The following is a 16,940-nucleotide window of genomic DNA, read 5'->3' on the forward strand; positions in this document are numbered from 1 at the left end:
CTCTTGCTTCTGTCCATCCTGACCAAATTTCTGTAAGCGCGCACGCACACGTGCACGGCACTCGTTGGCTCTCTCGCGACTCGGCTTTGATCTTTATTCTCTGGTCACAAACAAGGCGCACACTCCCACCTGTGAGCGCACGCATTTCGACAGATGTGCTTTAATAGAAAGCAGCCATCACCGTGTCTTCCTCCTGAGCGTCCAAGCTTCTCATCGGACAGAAGATAGAGACAGAGGGGAGGAGGAGGAGGAGGAGAAGGAGGAGGAGGAGGAAGGCCTGAAATTGATGGTACGGCATCGACCTCTCCGTAAAACCTAGTTAACACCTCCCCAGCCTGTGAAATCTGATTAGATGAGTGTGAGTCTGTGTTTGTGTCATCACATGTGTTCATAACGCAAAATGTTTCACAGGTTGTTTTTTTTCTTTTTTTTTGGGAGGGGTGGAACAAGCCTGTAATCCCTGTCTGATTAAAAACACGTTGATGGGTTCCCGTTCGTGTGCCCTAAGTGCTCTGTGTGTGTGTGTGTGTGTGCGTGTACATGTGTGTGTTCCACAGCAGCCAGAACAGTCTCCGCTGATTACATCCCTTCGAGTCAATAGTGAATAGAGCACTCAGCCTGATAAGCAATCACATGAATCAATACTAATGTTTTTAGCGTGTGTACATAAGCATGCGCGTGTTTGCCCGTGTGTCATTCCTGAAATGCGGGTAATCTAGTCGGAGCGCAAGGTGGGTAAACATTTGGTTACAGGTGTTGTGGTTTCAGGTCCCCTCTGGTCCGTTACTTCCTCTCCAAAGAGCTTTTTCACCTAACACCTGATGCTTTCATCATGTCACCTCTTAGAGATCGGAGCTCTTTTTATCCTCTCCCCCCTGCCCTCCCTCCACCGCTCCTCCATTCTTTCCGTCTCATCCGTTTCTCCTCTCTGGCCTCCATCGAGGCTGAGCCTTAACAAACCGTCTAACCTTCAAAGTGAGTGACCAAAGAAGTCCACGCTTGTCACATTCAGCGGAGCCCAACCTTTAATCAGACTTTTTTGGTAAATGTCAGAGATGGACGCCCTCTTTTTTCACACCTATGTGTAATCTCTCCACAGACTGATGTCGAGAGGGACAGGAGGGAAAATCAGATTATAAATAGGTAAATGCAGCGTTAGATTGCCAAACATGCTCCTGGCATGTGATTGCTTTTAGCAGTGAAACGAAGTGAGCCTCAAAAAGCTTCCTGTCAAAATGTGCTACAAAAGTATTCGCTCCTCTTGAACATTTCTACATTTTGTCACGCGGTTCATTTGGATTTTATTTGCCTGGTCAACAAATAATAGTCTGTTATTATGAAGTTCAAGGAAAACTTGGCACTTTGCAGTTAAATTAAAGCGGCAATTTAATTTAATTGCCGCTTTAATTTAGTGAAAAGAAGACAGTCCCGATGTCACCATTTTTTGTATTTTGTTCTACTGTGGGGATGGTTTGGTTCAGGGTTACATGCAGAGTTTTCTCCCACACAGCAAATTGCATGCAAGTAAAAAAAAAATTTAAAAAAAAATTGAATTGTGATCTCCTACCGCCACAAAACCCTATTTCACGATTGATGCCTTCTCTTCAAGGGCTTTAGCAAACTACAAACAGGAGTTTTTATGGCTTTCTTTTAACAATGACTTTCTTCAAGCCACTTTTCTTTGAAGACCAGATTCGTGGAGTTCATAACTAATAATTGTCCTTTCAGCAGAATGTCTCTGTAGTTGTCCTTTACCGTTCCCAGGTTCAAATGGGAACAGCGCTCAAAACATGCTTCAACTTCTCCACTATTCAATCCTTGACCTGTTTGGTGATTCTCAGACTTCATGATATTGTTTAGCAGCATCAAGATGTGTAAAACACTTGATAAATGGCAAAGACCCTGAATAAACAGCCAAAGCTGCAATGCAATTGCTGAGATCAAGGCATATTCATGGGTTCGTGTGGCCCTGTCAAAGCTCAGAGCTGAATCTGATTGCAATTGCAAATCTGTGGCATAAAAAATACTACTTAAAGTAAAACAAAAAAAGAGAAAATCAATTTATAGATGTACAAAACTGTTAAAGACATAAACCAAGAGATGTGCTGCTGTAATCACATCATAAGGTGGTTCTAAAAAGTATCTCAAATACAAAACAGCTCCACACTTTTCAGATTTTAGTTTTATAAAACAGAATGAGGAAACATTACCTGTGTCTCATTTTACTTGCCGTACTGTTAAATTTTACTTTCATATAAGACTTTGGGTTTTTGGGTGCCCATATCTTTCCCTTACCTTCCACTAACAACGAAGCAGGTCACCAAGAAGATGAGGAGAACAATCCCTCCTGCAATGGACACAACCAGAATGGTGGACTGGTTTGGGTCCCCAATGGCCAAGACGTCTGCAGAGCCAGGGAAGCAAAAAAAAAAAAGAAAGAAAGAAAGTGAACGTTATAAAAGTTTATTAAAGCAGGTCTTGGCGAGAAACGAATGAAGCCCACGGCATTTTCTGTTGGAGGTAAGGTGAGATTAAGGCAGGTTGGGAGTGAAAAGACAGAAAATGATACCACGGACGTGGCGAGGGAAAGAGAGAGCATGAAAAATTATGGTATTAGAAAAGACATAAAAGACAGAGGCAGGAGGGAGGGAGAGAGAGAAAGGGAGAGAGAGGGAGCAGCAAACAGAAGCACAAGAGAGGAAAGGGAGGCGGATGGAATAGTAAGTAAGGCTCTTGATGAAAAGCTTTCTCCCTCTCGGTATCGCCTGTGAGGGTACAAGAGGAGACATGAAAGCCATTCCTATTCGGCCGCGCTGTCCAAATGGATATGTTAACATTGCACATAACAAGGCGAACGCCAAGAACTTTCTGCAAAGACGCATCGATTTTTATGCCACACCAATCGAGCCATTACTCAAAACAAATACCCCCATTTATCTGGCTTAGCTGAGCGTGAGCAGACATCCACGTCTGCAAGTGTGCGTGTGGCGCACATATGCATAATACGGCCGGGCATCTTGAGAAGTCGTAATAATCCAGGCATTGATCTCCTGTTACAGTCGGAGGCTCGCTCACACACACACACACCGTCCTGTAATGATCAATGCAGCTGATCTGATTAGATAACTTGCACGTGATTGGTACAAGATCAGCCAATTAACATTTTACGACGCCTTTACTTTGATGTGGACCCGTTGTTGTGAGGAGGCTGTGGACCACAGAGACCCGTGCAGCATGTTGAGGCATCAAATTAATGATATTTGTTGGAGCGCCGGAGAAGAAGTAAGGCTCTGAAATACTTTTATTGACAACTGAATGATTTATAGGGTAATGCATGCCTTTTCTGTGCTGCACAGTCAATGTACTTTGAAGCGCTACACATTTACTGATTCACTCCACTCTCCATGCCTGTCTAGGAATCAATGATCGCTTTGAAAGCCACATTAAAGGGAGTAAAAAAAAAAAAGAAAAGAAACCCCAAAGAGCTCATGATGAAGCAATATTAAAGGTGGCGAAATGGATACGTGACAGGGAGTTTGACAACTATATCATAGGGATTCCACATAGTGTGCATAGTATGAGGCTTATCTGGTCTGAAATAACAGGGCTTGGGACAGCCAGCTCTGTGACAGGGAGGGGTTGGATATAAAAAGATAGCTAAATCCTTGTTCTCTGACTTTAGTTGGAGAAAACCTGTTCAGTCAGTCATTTCACTTTGCTCCAAAAGTCTGTTTGAATTAAGATCTCCAGTCCAAACCCCTATTCACATTTTCCCCTTTCTTGTCAAACTGATTTGTCTTTCGTTTACCGGAAAAAAAAAAAAAAAGTACTTCAGCACACTTTGAAGCCACTGGCTCAAATGCGTGCACGGCAACACGCGAGACCGCCAGGGCGTCTCTGCCTCACAGCCAAACCGAGGAAGGAGCTGGGGTGAAAAGCAGGGAACTTTAAAACCACAAAGTGAATTCATTTAGTGAATTGGAAGGAGCGACTCATCTGATAATCATCATGGCAGCATGCATGTGTAAATATCTCGTGGCCTGAGATCTCGCAGTATCAAAACATCACGTCGGACTTCACCGTAAAATGGAGTGTGACTGGAAACGAGTGAATCGATTTCTGTCTGCTGTAAGAGATACTTATAAAAATACACACTGTTCAAAACAAAACTTAGAATCTTGATTTCCTCAATGTCGGACATTACGTCAGACTTACGTTTTCCAACACTGCCACTCAAAAAAAATCTCTAATTGCAAAATATCAGAATACAATAAGATCTAAGGCAGTGTCCTGTTTATCAGTTCAAATAATTATATCTGGATATAAAGACTATCCGGCTATTACAACGTTTAAGAAGGAGACATTCGGTGCCACAAAGTTAAAAAATGATTTGATTTGAAGGTTGAAATATGTTTGGTAATCCAAAGTGACCTAAAACAGTAAAGAAAAGAAAAAAAAGAAGTAGCCTGACTGTACATGTCAGAAAAATTTAAGAAAAACACAAATTTTTCATTTCTGTAACCTTCACTAAGCTAAGGAGATCCAGAAATGTTACATGTGGCACAGCTTCCTCTTCTGTTTTTCTTTTATTGTTCCTTTTTGGATCAAAGGTTTTAATATTATTGAGAATTCTGTTTGAAGAACTAGATTATTACTAATGTAGGTACAATTTGAAGTTGCTGCACCAAAACCATAGAAAAAACGGTGAGTTTTGAGCAGAAAAGACAATGGAAGGAAAACGAAAAAGTCAAAATATCTAATACAAAAAAATAAATATATATATATATTTTTTTTACCCTCATGGCTGGTTTCCAGTTCAATCTCCCCACCGTACGTCCCGTAGCCCCCATCAGTCCGAGCCCTGACTCTGAACACGTAGGTGGTCCCAGGCTTCAGGCCGTCCACTGTCATCATGTTGGATCGAGTCTTTAAAACCGTGTAGTTCTGTTCCCGCTGGTTCTGAAGACGAGCATTAACCAACAGGAAATAAAATAAATACTCAAAACAAGACATAAAAATGAGAACGGTTTTGATCTAGAGCTCTGGGCTGTGGTATCAAGAGACGCAGACTGAATAGAGATGTTTAAATCTAATAGAGCGTCTTAAATTGTTGAATTTAGCAGTCTCTTGGAATCTAATGCACTTCACGACATTTTCGGCGCTGGTCCATTTGGCCACGTTTATATTTGAGCATCTGTCAAATCCCAAATCTTATCTTCTCTTAACTCTGGGGCAATATGTGGTTACTAAAGCTGCTTCGCTTTGTTCCTCGATTACCTTCCAGGTGCGTGCACGCACACTTAGATGTGTGTCTCAGTGTGTGTGTGTGTGTATGCAGAGGGATGATGAGAGAACAAGTTTGTCCGCCAGTAAGCTGATTCCCTGCTGAGACACTGATACTCCACCTAATGGAAGACCTTCTACAATACGGATTAACACGATTTTACTGTTAATACATGCCAGCACACATAGTCACACAAGTCTAATTTCATCACCTTGGCTGTGTTTTACAAGGTTTGTTGGACAGATGTGTGGTTAATTAGCTTGATGTGAGCAGTGGAGGGGATATGAGAAAAAAAAAAAAAAAAGGCAGAGGAACCGGAGCGATAGCGGCACATTTGTGATGAAAAAGTCATTAGAGACATGGCCTTAGGCTAAACCCATATCCTGCCAACATGTAGGAGGAGCACAAGGAAAACAGGAATGAGCATTTAACTGTAATAAATCTGAAAAAGGCTTGCTGCAGTCATTTTGAAATAGTTGATTTAGAACAAACAAAGAGAAAGAAACAATGAACAAATTTAGATTACTTGCACGCTACACGTTATTGTCAAGACGTCTTTTAGGGTCAATAACTAACATCCCCAACCGCATTTAATGTCTACAGATAATTCAAATCTTCTGGTGTAAAGAACTACAGTATAAAAAATTATAAATTTATATGCAAATATGAAAAAATTTGTGAAAAAAAAATCATTTTAATGAGATGCCACAAAAGGTGCTGAAGCCACCACCAATTTCTCAGAGCATACAGCAATGTAAGCACTCCTCCTCCCTGAGCTGGTGCTGCACTCTTTTGGTCAGCTGGCTGAAATCAGGCTAACCAAACCAGACAAGCAAACCTGCAAAACCAATTTCAGATCTTATAGCAACAATAAAAACGTTTAATTGACAGCAGGTATTAAAAGGGTTTTTATTCTGTACTTTTGTTCTGATCTAAAGTAAAATGACTACACAAAGTAGCGCTGCTTTGCATCAAGAACATCCCCGAGTCATGGCTTTCCTCCACAATCCAAAAACATGCATGCTGCGTCAATTGTTCTATTTTAAGTTGCCCTGAGGAGCAAATGTGTGTGTCCTTCGTGTCTCTGTGTTGGTCTGCAAATGACTGTTGACCTGGTGATAGTCACCAAGGATACGCAGGTGTAAATAAAGAATGGATGGACACATGGCATCGATAACCCTTTGAATGATTTCTAAGGAAGCTGACGCTGCGCAAACAGACTCTCAGCATAATATATAACCTCAATGGAGCACAGGAGAGTTGATCTGTTGTATCCTGTGCTGAACCTCGGTCACTGAACATGCAGGAGTTGAACATTTTGGCAACCTTTTGGACTTTTCAGTGATCTACAGTCACACACATATAAACTGTGGTTTCAATCATTTTTAACAGTGTTAATGAAAGACGCTAAAGCCAAATTTTGGAGCTGTTCCAATATTACTACGGGCAGGCGAAACCAGACTGCATAAAAACAACAATCTGAAGTCGGATTCAAGTTTCTGATCAGTAAAACTCCACTTCAGAATCTTTAAGAAATAGTTTGATACAAATGTTTTGAGTTTCCAGAGGACGAGGGAACATTTTTATAACATGACACGTTTTTTTCTACAACAGAAAAATGGAATTATGTTGTCCCTATCGGCAGAGAACAGTGCTTTTCAGTGCCTTCCCTCACCTTCTCATAGTAAATGACCTCATACTCCACGATCGCCCCATTTGGTCTCTCCGGACCCTGCCAGGCCAATGTTACACTGTCCTTGCTTCGCCTTTCTTTTAGCACGACGCTCACTAAAACGACAAGGAGAAAGCAGGAGCAGCAAGGAGAAAGATAAGTTAAAATGGTTACAAAGGAGGAGCAGAAAAGCAGATGGTTTGGCTAAACAAAGACATCAGAAAAAGCATGCCCACGGCGCTTTGTTGCACAAAGCCATATTGCAGTGTGTTTGTCATACATTTTGGAAATCACACAGCCCACGACGTGTTATGTGCAGTGCACGTGTGTTCGCAGCGTCTCATGAAGCGCACGTTTATGCTGCTCATATCACGTGATCTAAGCATTATCAACGTGAAACCACAAAAGCTGTGTGATTTCCTCTGCAGTGTTTCCACACTGGGACACCTGCTCTGGTGGGATGACGGTGTGGGTTTACTCGCCTGCGCCTGTATCTGTGCAAATGTGTGAAACTCGGGCTTATAGCTGCGAATAGCATGTGCAGCACATAATGTGGTTAACAGCCTCCTCCGCCCCTTTTCACTTTCCACTACACACACATCCACGCGTATAGTACGAGGCCTATTACTCATCGGCACCTCGTCATGAACACCTATCTTTTACACAAATTTCAGTCCCACCAAATGACAGACACACATACTATCATGCCTACACGTGTAAGCGTAGACGCGTCAGGGTCATTTTGTGATATCAGTGAAATTCCCCATTGCAGCAAATTAAGGTTGTCGCATTTTTTTTTTTTCATTTTGACGGTACAGTGCCTTGTAAAAGCATTCTAAATAATTTTACGCATTTTAACATTTTCTCACGTTGCAACCTCAAATTTGAATGTGTTTTAAAGTGATTCTGTGCAACAGACCAACATAAAGTTTAACGTAAGTTTGAAGTGGACAGAAGGAAATGAAACCTTCATGCTTAAAGATTTGCAAATCAAAATCTGGAAAGTGTGACATGAATTTGTACTCAGCTTCACAGAGAATTCTGTGCAGAACCACATTTCATTGCCTCGAAAAGTGCACATCTTAGCATTTTTTCTATACTATTTATGCACGTATAGCGATTAATTTGATCTCCCAGTTGACTTAGATTAGTGGAAGAGCTTCAGCGAAATGCACTTTTAAGTGTTACCACATATTTCTGATAGCATTTAGATCTGGACGTTGAGTCATTTCTGAAAAGGTTTTAGCTGCCCTGTGTTCAGTGCGATGTGCGTCATACATCCCATTCAGCATGTACACCAAAAAGTGCCAGAGTTTCATTTTCAGCATGTTTGCCTTATTTGTGGAACGTTTGTAGCTTCGGTTCTTCTTATCACTGTTTCATTAAGGCCAGCTTGAAGAGAGCACAACTAATCGTTGTAAAGTTTCGGCTCTTTGCAGAGAAACCATGAACCTCTGCAGCTTTTCTGATTTCTATTTCATTTATCAATAACATGTACACTTTTGAAAGGCGATGTCAGTTCTCAAGAAAAAGACAATCTTAATTTTACACATTAAAACTCAAACAAACTCTTTGCTCAGGAAATATAACAATCCGGCAGATTTCAGGTTAAAATTCTGCTCTTTGTGTTTTGTCGACGGTCATGTTTAAAACCATTACTCCAGCAAATGTGCACGTTCTCACCCGTCTGCGATGTTGTAACATTTATTACCACCGTGCCTCTGGGGGTCGGACTCAGATCTGAAACTCCGTTCTGGCTCTCGATCGTGAAGGTGTAGTTGGAGTCCGGCTGGAGGTCAGTGATCAGCACGCTGGCTGACGCGAGCCCGAACTGTCTTGGGACAAAATGGACGCTGCTGCCGCACGGCGCGCACTTTTTGCCTTCGCCGGAGCATTTTCTGCAGTGGAGGCTGTAGGTAATGTCCCCTCTGCCTCCAGTGTCGCGGGGCGGCGACCACTCCAGGGTGACGCAGGTCTCATTCACAGAGGAGATGGGGTTCTCTGGAGCAGACGGAGGACCTGATGGAAGAGAATGGAGGACGTATGTTTCTGCACGTGGAAAAACGTCATTCAATTGTAACTGGAAAAAGAAGAAAGTTAAACCTTGTTCCCCCCCTAAAACACAGTCTCTTCTTGTCGTACATCTAACCAGACGTATAAATGTATAAATGTATTGATACAGAGATCTTCTTTTAGACTTCACATCTTGTATTTCTGGTACGAGTTTTGATAGTTGAGAACTATTGCTTGAGAGAACTCTGTTTAATTAACGCTCATTTAAGAAAACCCTTCAGGATGTTATTCACCTTTGTATTCACACCATCCCCTAAGTACAGGTAACGTCAATTTCTATTCAACTCAAAAAGATATTCTTATCTGCTTATTTCTAGAACAGTTCCTGAGCTGCTCTGTGGCCGCCTCGCTCTGCTTTTGAGAAGATTCCAGCACATCATCAATGAACACTGAGCTCATTCAATGCCATTCATTTTCCATGGAAACCACTCGAGAGGAAGCCTCTGATTTTGGCTGCTTACAGCCCAGCGTGGTGCAGGGATCCCAGCCATATGAAAATTTTGCTGGACACAGATGCCAATTTCTCATGACATCTCATCAGGTCCCAGCTGAGCAGCGAGCCTCGGGAGGCTGGGGATCAGCGGGGCCTGGGACCTTGTCTGATTGGTCTCCCCCGACAGTGAGCGCCTCTTCGCGGTGGAGGACGGGTGGGTAAATGTTACTGTGCTGCAAATCCCGCCATGGTCTTTTCGCCATCCCCCAACTTCATTGAGTGAAACTCGAGAGTCTGTCATCACCATTACTACTGATCAGCCTTTTTTGACACTTTTATGACACTTAGATTATATGACTTTTATAGACTCCTATTTCCCCCCCACTGTTCTATTCTTTCCCTGGGTCTCAAGTGTCATTCTCCATGTCTATGAATAATTCTTTCACCTTTTCTCCTTATTTTCTCATTTTTCACTCTCAAACCTGAAAATGGTGCTGCTAACCACTCAGCAGAGCACATGTGTGTGTGTGTGTGTGTGCGCTCGCGTGTGTGTGACCGTATATATTCGAACAAAACCGTTACTCATTTCCAGCTGATAACACCTGTCATATTTCACCTGCTACAACGATTAATGAGTGTAATCTACCATAACCCGATAATGGGTTTGGGTATATCTGTCCATGCTTGAGTGTGTGCATGTGTGTCGTATGTCTGCACGTGTGTGTTCCTCCCCACTTCCTTTTTCTCTCCAACATGTCCAATACGCCATTGTAGTAAATCCAAGTCTTATTATTTACTTCCCCTGCGTGTTCTGAGAGAATATACAAAACGTTAAGATTGTTTATACTTCTTGAACTTTTTACATTTTGTCATGCTATAAACACAAATGTTATGTATTTAATTAGTATAGGAAGTAGTTTAGTGGAAGGATGAAAAGAACCATGCTAAGGTGAAATTATACCTGTAGATTCTTTGGGACATGTCTCTATCTGCATACCATATCTAGAGAAATGTGTTTTCTTTGTTACAAAACAGCACAGTCATGTTGCCAAGACAGTATTTGCTAACAATAGGTTGTTAAAAGTCTTGAAAAGATTTATAATTGGAAATACATACTGACTTGTAAATCTTACATTAATATTTTTCCAGACCATTCCATAAAAATCTCCTGCTCTATGTTTAGTGACGTTGTCCTGCTGGACGGTGAACCTCTGCCCCAGTCTAAGGTGTTTTACAGGCTCTAACAGTTTTACTTCAGGATTGCCCTCTAGTTAGCTTCAACTAGCTTCCCATCTACTCTGGCCAGCTTCCCTGTCAGTATCTGCACAGCATGATGCTGCCACCACTTCATATTACCCTTAGGACGGTTGCAGTTGAAAACAAAGAATGAAAATGTACTGACTGCAACCACAAAACTATACTCCTTGGATGCATGTGCACTGTAAGTGTGCAGGAAGTGTACACATTTAAAATGGCAAAGCAGTCATGCATTGCAAAGTCTTGTAAAAGTTTATCATCAACCTATTAAAGAAGATTTATTAGCATTAGAGCTGTTGGTGTAAACGACATGTCAATGTAGCAAAGTTTTTTTTGTTTTTTTTTCTGTTTGTGTTTGTATTACTCACGTGTGCAAGCCATTGAGCGTGGGTCGGTCTCAGCACGGTGGAAGCCTTTCTCACAAATGCACTCCATGGCCTGTTCATGTGGAGACGAGCTGTGAGGAGGACATTTGGTGCAGTAGGCATCTGTGGCTGAAGCTTTGTACGTTCCAGGTCTGCATGCTGGAGAGTAGAAATAAAGAATTTAATTATACAGACTTTAAATATTAGCCACTCAATATAAAAGCTTAGCAGCCCAGTAACTTTATTCGAGCTTTTGAAATTATAACGCCTGCCGTGTATATGAGGTTCAATGCATTAGTTTTAGAATAAAGTTATCCCTTCTTCAATAAATATTATACGCCTTGTTTGTGCTGCAGGTGCAGTGATGCCCCTCTTGGCCAAAAATGCCCCGAAATAATTTGTATCTTTTTAGCCTCAATAATGATCTGAATAATTCTGCATTATTAAAATGTTTCTCCCACCGAAGCAATTACAGCAGTCTCTGTAGAAATCCAAAGCATAAAAAAAGCCTTTTTGGCTCAGTTGCATGTTATGAGTTATCTTTTAAAAGTGGGAGCTTCTCATTTTTAATGATTCATAAATTAGAGTTCACTAGCATAAAAAGATTCAAGTTTATATCTATAATATGATTAAATCCAAGAAAAAGAAAAAAATTTGTAAAAAAAAGTGTTGCCTTAAATAACAGCTTAGGATTTTTGAAATGAGGTTCTGTTAAAAGGTTATAATGAGTCAACTTCTTATCTTTAGGATGCGACCTTTAAGAAGTCTTAGTGCAAGTCCAGATTCCTTGGACCCAAAGACTGAAGTTAATGACTAATCTAAGAGAGGCTGAGATGAAACTGAACTTCTAGCATCTCTAAACCGTTAAAGTCTGTCAATGTAGTTTATGCAATGACCATTCAGACCTTCATCAGACCTTTAGCAAATTTGAACATTTTAAAGCCGCTTAACTATTCACATGAAGGGTTATGATGTTCTTGAGATTTGAATTGTTCCAAGATGGTACAAGGTGATTTTATAAATGGCCCCATTAGGACTATAAATTAGTTTTACTGTCCACATGTAACTAATTGATTTAGACAAAAAAAAAAAAAAAAAAGATGCCATGAGAGTTTTCTACTGCAAGAAAGAAATCATCTTTCAACAAAACCACATTGAAAAAAAGATTCAAGACGTTTCAGTTTGATCATTGCTGCTGGTAACCAAGGAACTGTATCTGTGTCAGTCATTGGCAAAAATGTAAAATGCAATAAATACATTAAGAAAAATAAAGTCAGAGCAGTGATTAAAGGCAGTAGTTACCTAAATCTGACATATAAAAGGTTAGTTTTGTTTGCATAAAACAACAAATAACATTTTAAACCGAAAGAAGAAAGAATATGTCCACAGGTTAAAAAAGAAAAGAATAAAAAAACGAACTGCAGGGCCGTTCAGCACCCACGGCAAAGAGAAAGCAAACAATGTTGGATTTAATTTATTGTGACATAAGTTCCACAAGAGATCCTTTCTCATCAGGCTAAAGGCTTGCAGAACTACAGGCCGTTTCACTACAATAACCCGACGCAACAGCAGATCAGCTGCCTTTCCTCCTATGTAAGAATTAGATTTTGACAAAACCAGGAGAACAACGGTACGCGGCCTCGGTCACAATAATAATCGCAATAACACAGCACTACTTTTGCTCTTGGTGTTTCCGTGGTTGCATATTAGTCGTTACGCGGAGTCATAAAAGTGAGGAGGGAAAGCCCTGATACCGCTCAATGGAAGCAGCCCGGGGACTTGAATGATTTCCCTCTTGCATCCTACGGAGGGAGAAGGAATTCCTGGCTTTCCTTTCTAGCACCATGACTCCAGATTACACATGTATTTATTTACACATCTGCAGGCCTGGCAGTCCCATCCAGGCAAGCCTTTCTTACAGCCGTGCTAAAGCACCGTTGCGGCATGAAATGATGGCGTCTCCAAACATTGTGTACGTATTTACATTTACCGCAGGTTTGCTTCTGTGTATGGATCAATAATGTGACGCATTCTGCCAGGTGCTGATTACATGTTTGTGTGCCAAGAAGGTGTTAAGCATGCAGCAGGTGTGTGAATGCGCCAGCTGATTGCTTGTACCGCCGGTGAAGGTCACGGATTTAATCAAGCGACACGTCACTTCTCGCAGGAAAGCTGTAGATTCTCACATAAGTACAAACACCCACACACACACATGCACGCACACACACACACACACACACACACACGTACATAAATTTGCTCGATGTTTCTGTAAACCAAGGGGCAGCAGAATGGAAACAGGGGCCTAAAAGTAATGTGAAATGTCCCTATGGCTGGAACTTCTTCCACCTGGATGATGTACTCTCTTGCATACAGACAGTATTTTTAGGCAAATCATTCATCATACAGGAGCCTAGTCCACTGGTGCAAACCCCCAGAGACCCAAAAGAACACCGAAAAAAAAAAGGATATGTGTGCTGTGTGTGTGTGTGTGCGTGTGTGTGGAGGAAATAGAAAGTAAAGGAAAAGGAAGAAAAAGAAAGGAGTGATAATTCTCAGGGGCTTTCAACTCTTTCCTCCATCCTGTCGGGTTCTAAGGTATAGGGGTGCCTGTGTGCTGTGCTGGTGACCGTGTTTGTGTTCCTGTTGGCTGGGCTGTAGGAGCGCGGTGGAAAAAGCAGCTTTTCTCTAGAGGCCGTGCATCCGGAGAGTCCTGGCTGTCCAGCCAGAGGGGCACAAAGGATCCCACTGCTAAAGGACAGACATGGCAACACATGCCAGGCCTGGCGACCGAACAACCGCCCGATCTAAAACTTTCTGCGAGAATGGCGGCCTGGCCATGTGTGGAGCCCGCTTCACCTTATTGGTTCTGCTTGCTGCTCCGGTGTTCTACCTGACTCTCGTTACAGTTTTTATTAAACGTCTAAGGACATCTTAGACTTTTAATTTTAGACCGCTATACACAAAAGCTAGGTTTGCAAGCTGTTACACTTGTATGTGAGCCATTTCTCACAGTTTTTCATTTAAAAATTCCTTATATTTCTAGCACAAATTTCCAGAGCTCTCTGTCTCTATTAGCCCATGTTTAGGTATAAATAAAAATGGACTGATGGGAGTAAATGGACAAAAAGGCCTGGATGGATGGACAGACATCCAATCAATGGAGGGAAGGAATAACAGATGGGTAGGATGGATCGACAAGCAGATGAACTATACAACATTCAAACAAGGGGATAGAGAACAATGTCTGAAAATAAAAAGTATTTTTCCGTACCCTCTTTTTTTCCCCCCAGTTCTTATCCAAGACATGGAAAATACTAGAATCAAATTTCCCGTGTCTTCCAGGCTATATTTGGAATGCGCTCAATAACTTATTTTCCTATAATCCTGATAAAAATTGGCCTCAGATGCAGGGTCCTATTAATTATTCATGTGGTCACCGGAGAGAGTAAGTGTATTCATGCCAATCGATAGCTCTTAGATATGATATAGTGCTGCTGTTGAAGACACGCCCTCAGTCACCACGCTCTGATTGAGATGGGAACAGGACGACGTCTTCCCTCGGGAAAACACTGCACATCCGAACTGATTGGAGTCTGCTGATTCAATTTCTAACCTATTCCACTCTTTATAAGTCTGAAAATGGTTTCATTAACCTTTCAAGGAACATCAGAAAATGGAAACGCTGTTCCAAAAGATTGGGTGATTTACTATCATCCTGCCGGTCAAACTGATCAAATTTGCTTCATATATCCATGTATTATTAGGTTTTATACATTTATATATAATTGTGAAGAGGAAGAAAAGAGAACAATGGCTTAACTTAGCACCTTTGATTTTGATAAACCTAATATCACACTATTCACTGAAGGTTTCAAAGGGCAGGGCAGGTCAGGGGGAAAGTTTTGGACGACTGTGAAGCAGGGTTAGGTATGAAATCAAATTCTCGGTTATGAAGAGCTGTTCTCGATCCACCATCTGTGATGTATTCACTAATGTAGTGTAAAACAGTTCAAAAGATATCCCAGTCACTGTTTTAGACTTTTTTACAAAATCGTTAACTACATTTTATTGAACTGTTGGGTGCAACTTTATTCATCAGTGTAAGAAGTTTTATTTTTATTTCATCTGACAAGTTTCACCACAGTCATTCTGATGTCTGGACAATTTTAACCACCAAGCGCTACAGATATACAGAACATCCGTCTTAAGATAAAACAAAAAGAATGTTTTGAGATATTTTTTTCTTATTTGCCATTTGACTTAAAATAATAAAAGTCAGTCGTATGGTGACTTTTAGTTTATGGACAAACCATAAGCTACAAGTAAATAGGAAACCAGAAAATGTTATAATTTACTGCAACTGAGGTTCTGAGCTTTTCCATAATCATCACGCCGCCTATTAATACAAACCAGGTTTGTGTTTCAAAGTCATTTTACTCAAACTTTATAAGAAAAAAATATGAATAATAAATTCTGTTTTGTGTGTTTTCGGCACATGCCTGATCAGAATACCAGCTTCGTTCTACAACAAAGCTCTATCCTTCATTCCATTCAAGTGTTTCTCCTAGTTTAGGCTCTGATTGATCTGTTTTCCTGCTTTTCATGGCGTTTGGTTCAAGTCAAACATTGGCCCGGTCCCGGCTTCAACATAAAGGGCAGAAAGAGGATGTCTGTGTGTGTTTGTAAATAGGCGGAGGGTATAGTTGGGTTGTTTATGTGTATGTATGTGTGTTCAGCGAGTGAAGTTGTGTAAAGCTTGCTGGCCCACGGGAGATGAGCTCCATAATGGTCACTATGGCAACAGGCTTTCAAGATAGAACCCTTCGAGTACCCCTCGAGTGGCACAGCTCCTGGAGCACAGAGCGGTCTGTGTGCTTGCATGAGTGCGCATGTGTGTGTGTGTGTGTGTGTGTGTATATACAGGCGTTAGTTGAGGCAAGCTATTTAAAAATTGATACATCAAGCGTCAGTGGAGAGATCTAACAAGATTGAGACTGACGTCCTTCGCGGCCACCGAGGTCGCGTCTCCGCGTGTGTTTGTGCCCATGTGTACATACCGGTAAAAAAAAAAAAAAAATGCCGCGGATCGAATTGACGTTGCACTGAACGAACTTTGCACAGATGCTAATGAAAGTTGTGCTACACCTTATGGGTAAAAATAAACATGCAGGTGAACCAGTCAACGTGTAATTAACAGCGTAAACAAACCCCCGTAAGCTGGTATTTGCTCAGCAAAATGGGATCTTTAGATTTTTGCGTCATATATTATATGTAATTTAGTTTCTGATAGGAAATAAGAATTTATTTGTATTTAGAATAAATACCATATACAATTGTCCTGAATCAACAGGAAAAAAATAAAATAAAAATCAGTTAAGCATCTTGTTAAATTTGCTGCTTTTTTGGATGATTTTTTCTGTTATTTTAACAGTTTCTCTTTAGCAATGAGGTTCAGTTCTTTGGATTTAAACGGTTTAAAATGCCTCCTTGCCATCACCCTAATCTTTAGCTCCCTCCACTGATTCTCTATGGAACCACTCCAAAGTATTGGAGTGGTTCTTCTGACAGTGTCCTTCACCGTCAGAAGAAGCACAGTGATAAAATAAATTAAGGATTACTTATGAATGGGTTATGAATAATATGGGCTTAACGTAGCAAATGAATATATAACTACAACTTAAATAATGTATTGCTGGCAATGACGCAGCAGCAGCAACACTGACCTAGAGCTACAGTAAATTCACCTGAACATCAGCATGCTGGATGCTTGAAGCTAGCTGTAAACTGCAGCTCAACCCATGACCCACCTTCCTCTATATACACACACACACACATATATATATACATATATGC

The 16,940-nt window shown here is 41.1% G+C and overlaps 1 protein-coding gene across 1 annotated transcript in view; it reads right to left on the reverse strand.

Annotated features, from left to right (window-relative positions):
* The window catches only part of LOC103151220 (ephrin type-A receptor 3-like), a 99,065-nt gene that overhangs the window by 35,364 nt on the left and 46,761 nt on the right, over positions 1 to 16,940 (reverse strand). Inside the window, exons 6-10 of the mRNA XM_007571147.2 lie at positions 11,088 to 11,243; positions 8,640 to 8,975; positions 6,960 to 7,072; positions 4,797 to 4,959; positions 2,296 to 2,404 (exon numbers count right to left, since the gene is read on the reverse strand). Coding sequence (XP_007571209.1) covers positions 2,296 to 2,404; positions 4,797 to 4,959; positions 6,960 to 7,072; positions 8,640 to 8,975; positions 11,088 to 11,243 — 877 coding nt within the window. The remainder of the gene's footprint in view (positions 1 to 2,295; positions 2,405 to 4,796; positions 4,960 to 6,959; positions 7,073 to 8,639; positions 8,976 to 11,087; positions 11,244 to 16,940) is intronic.

The sequence above is a fragment of the Poecilia formosa genome, unplaced genomic scaffold (genome assembly GCF_000485575.1).
Source record: "Poecilia formosa unplaced genomic scaffold, Poecilia_formosa-5.1.2 Scaffold275, whole genome shotgun sequence".
NCBI classification, from domain to species: Eukaryota; Metazoa; Chordata; class Actinopteri; order Cyprinodontiformes; family Poeciliidae; genus Poecilia; species Poecilia formosa.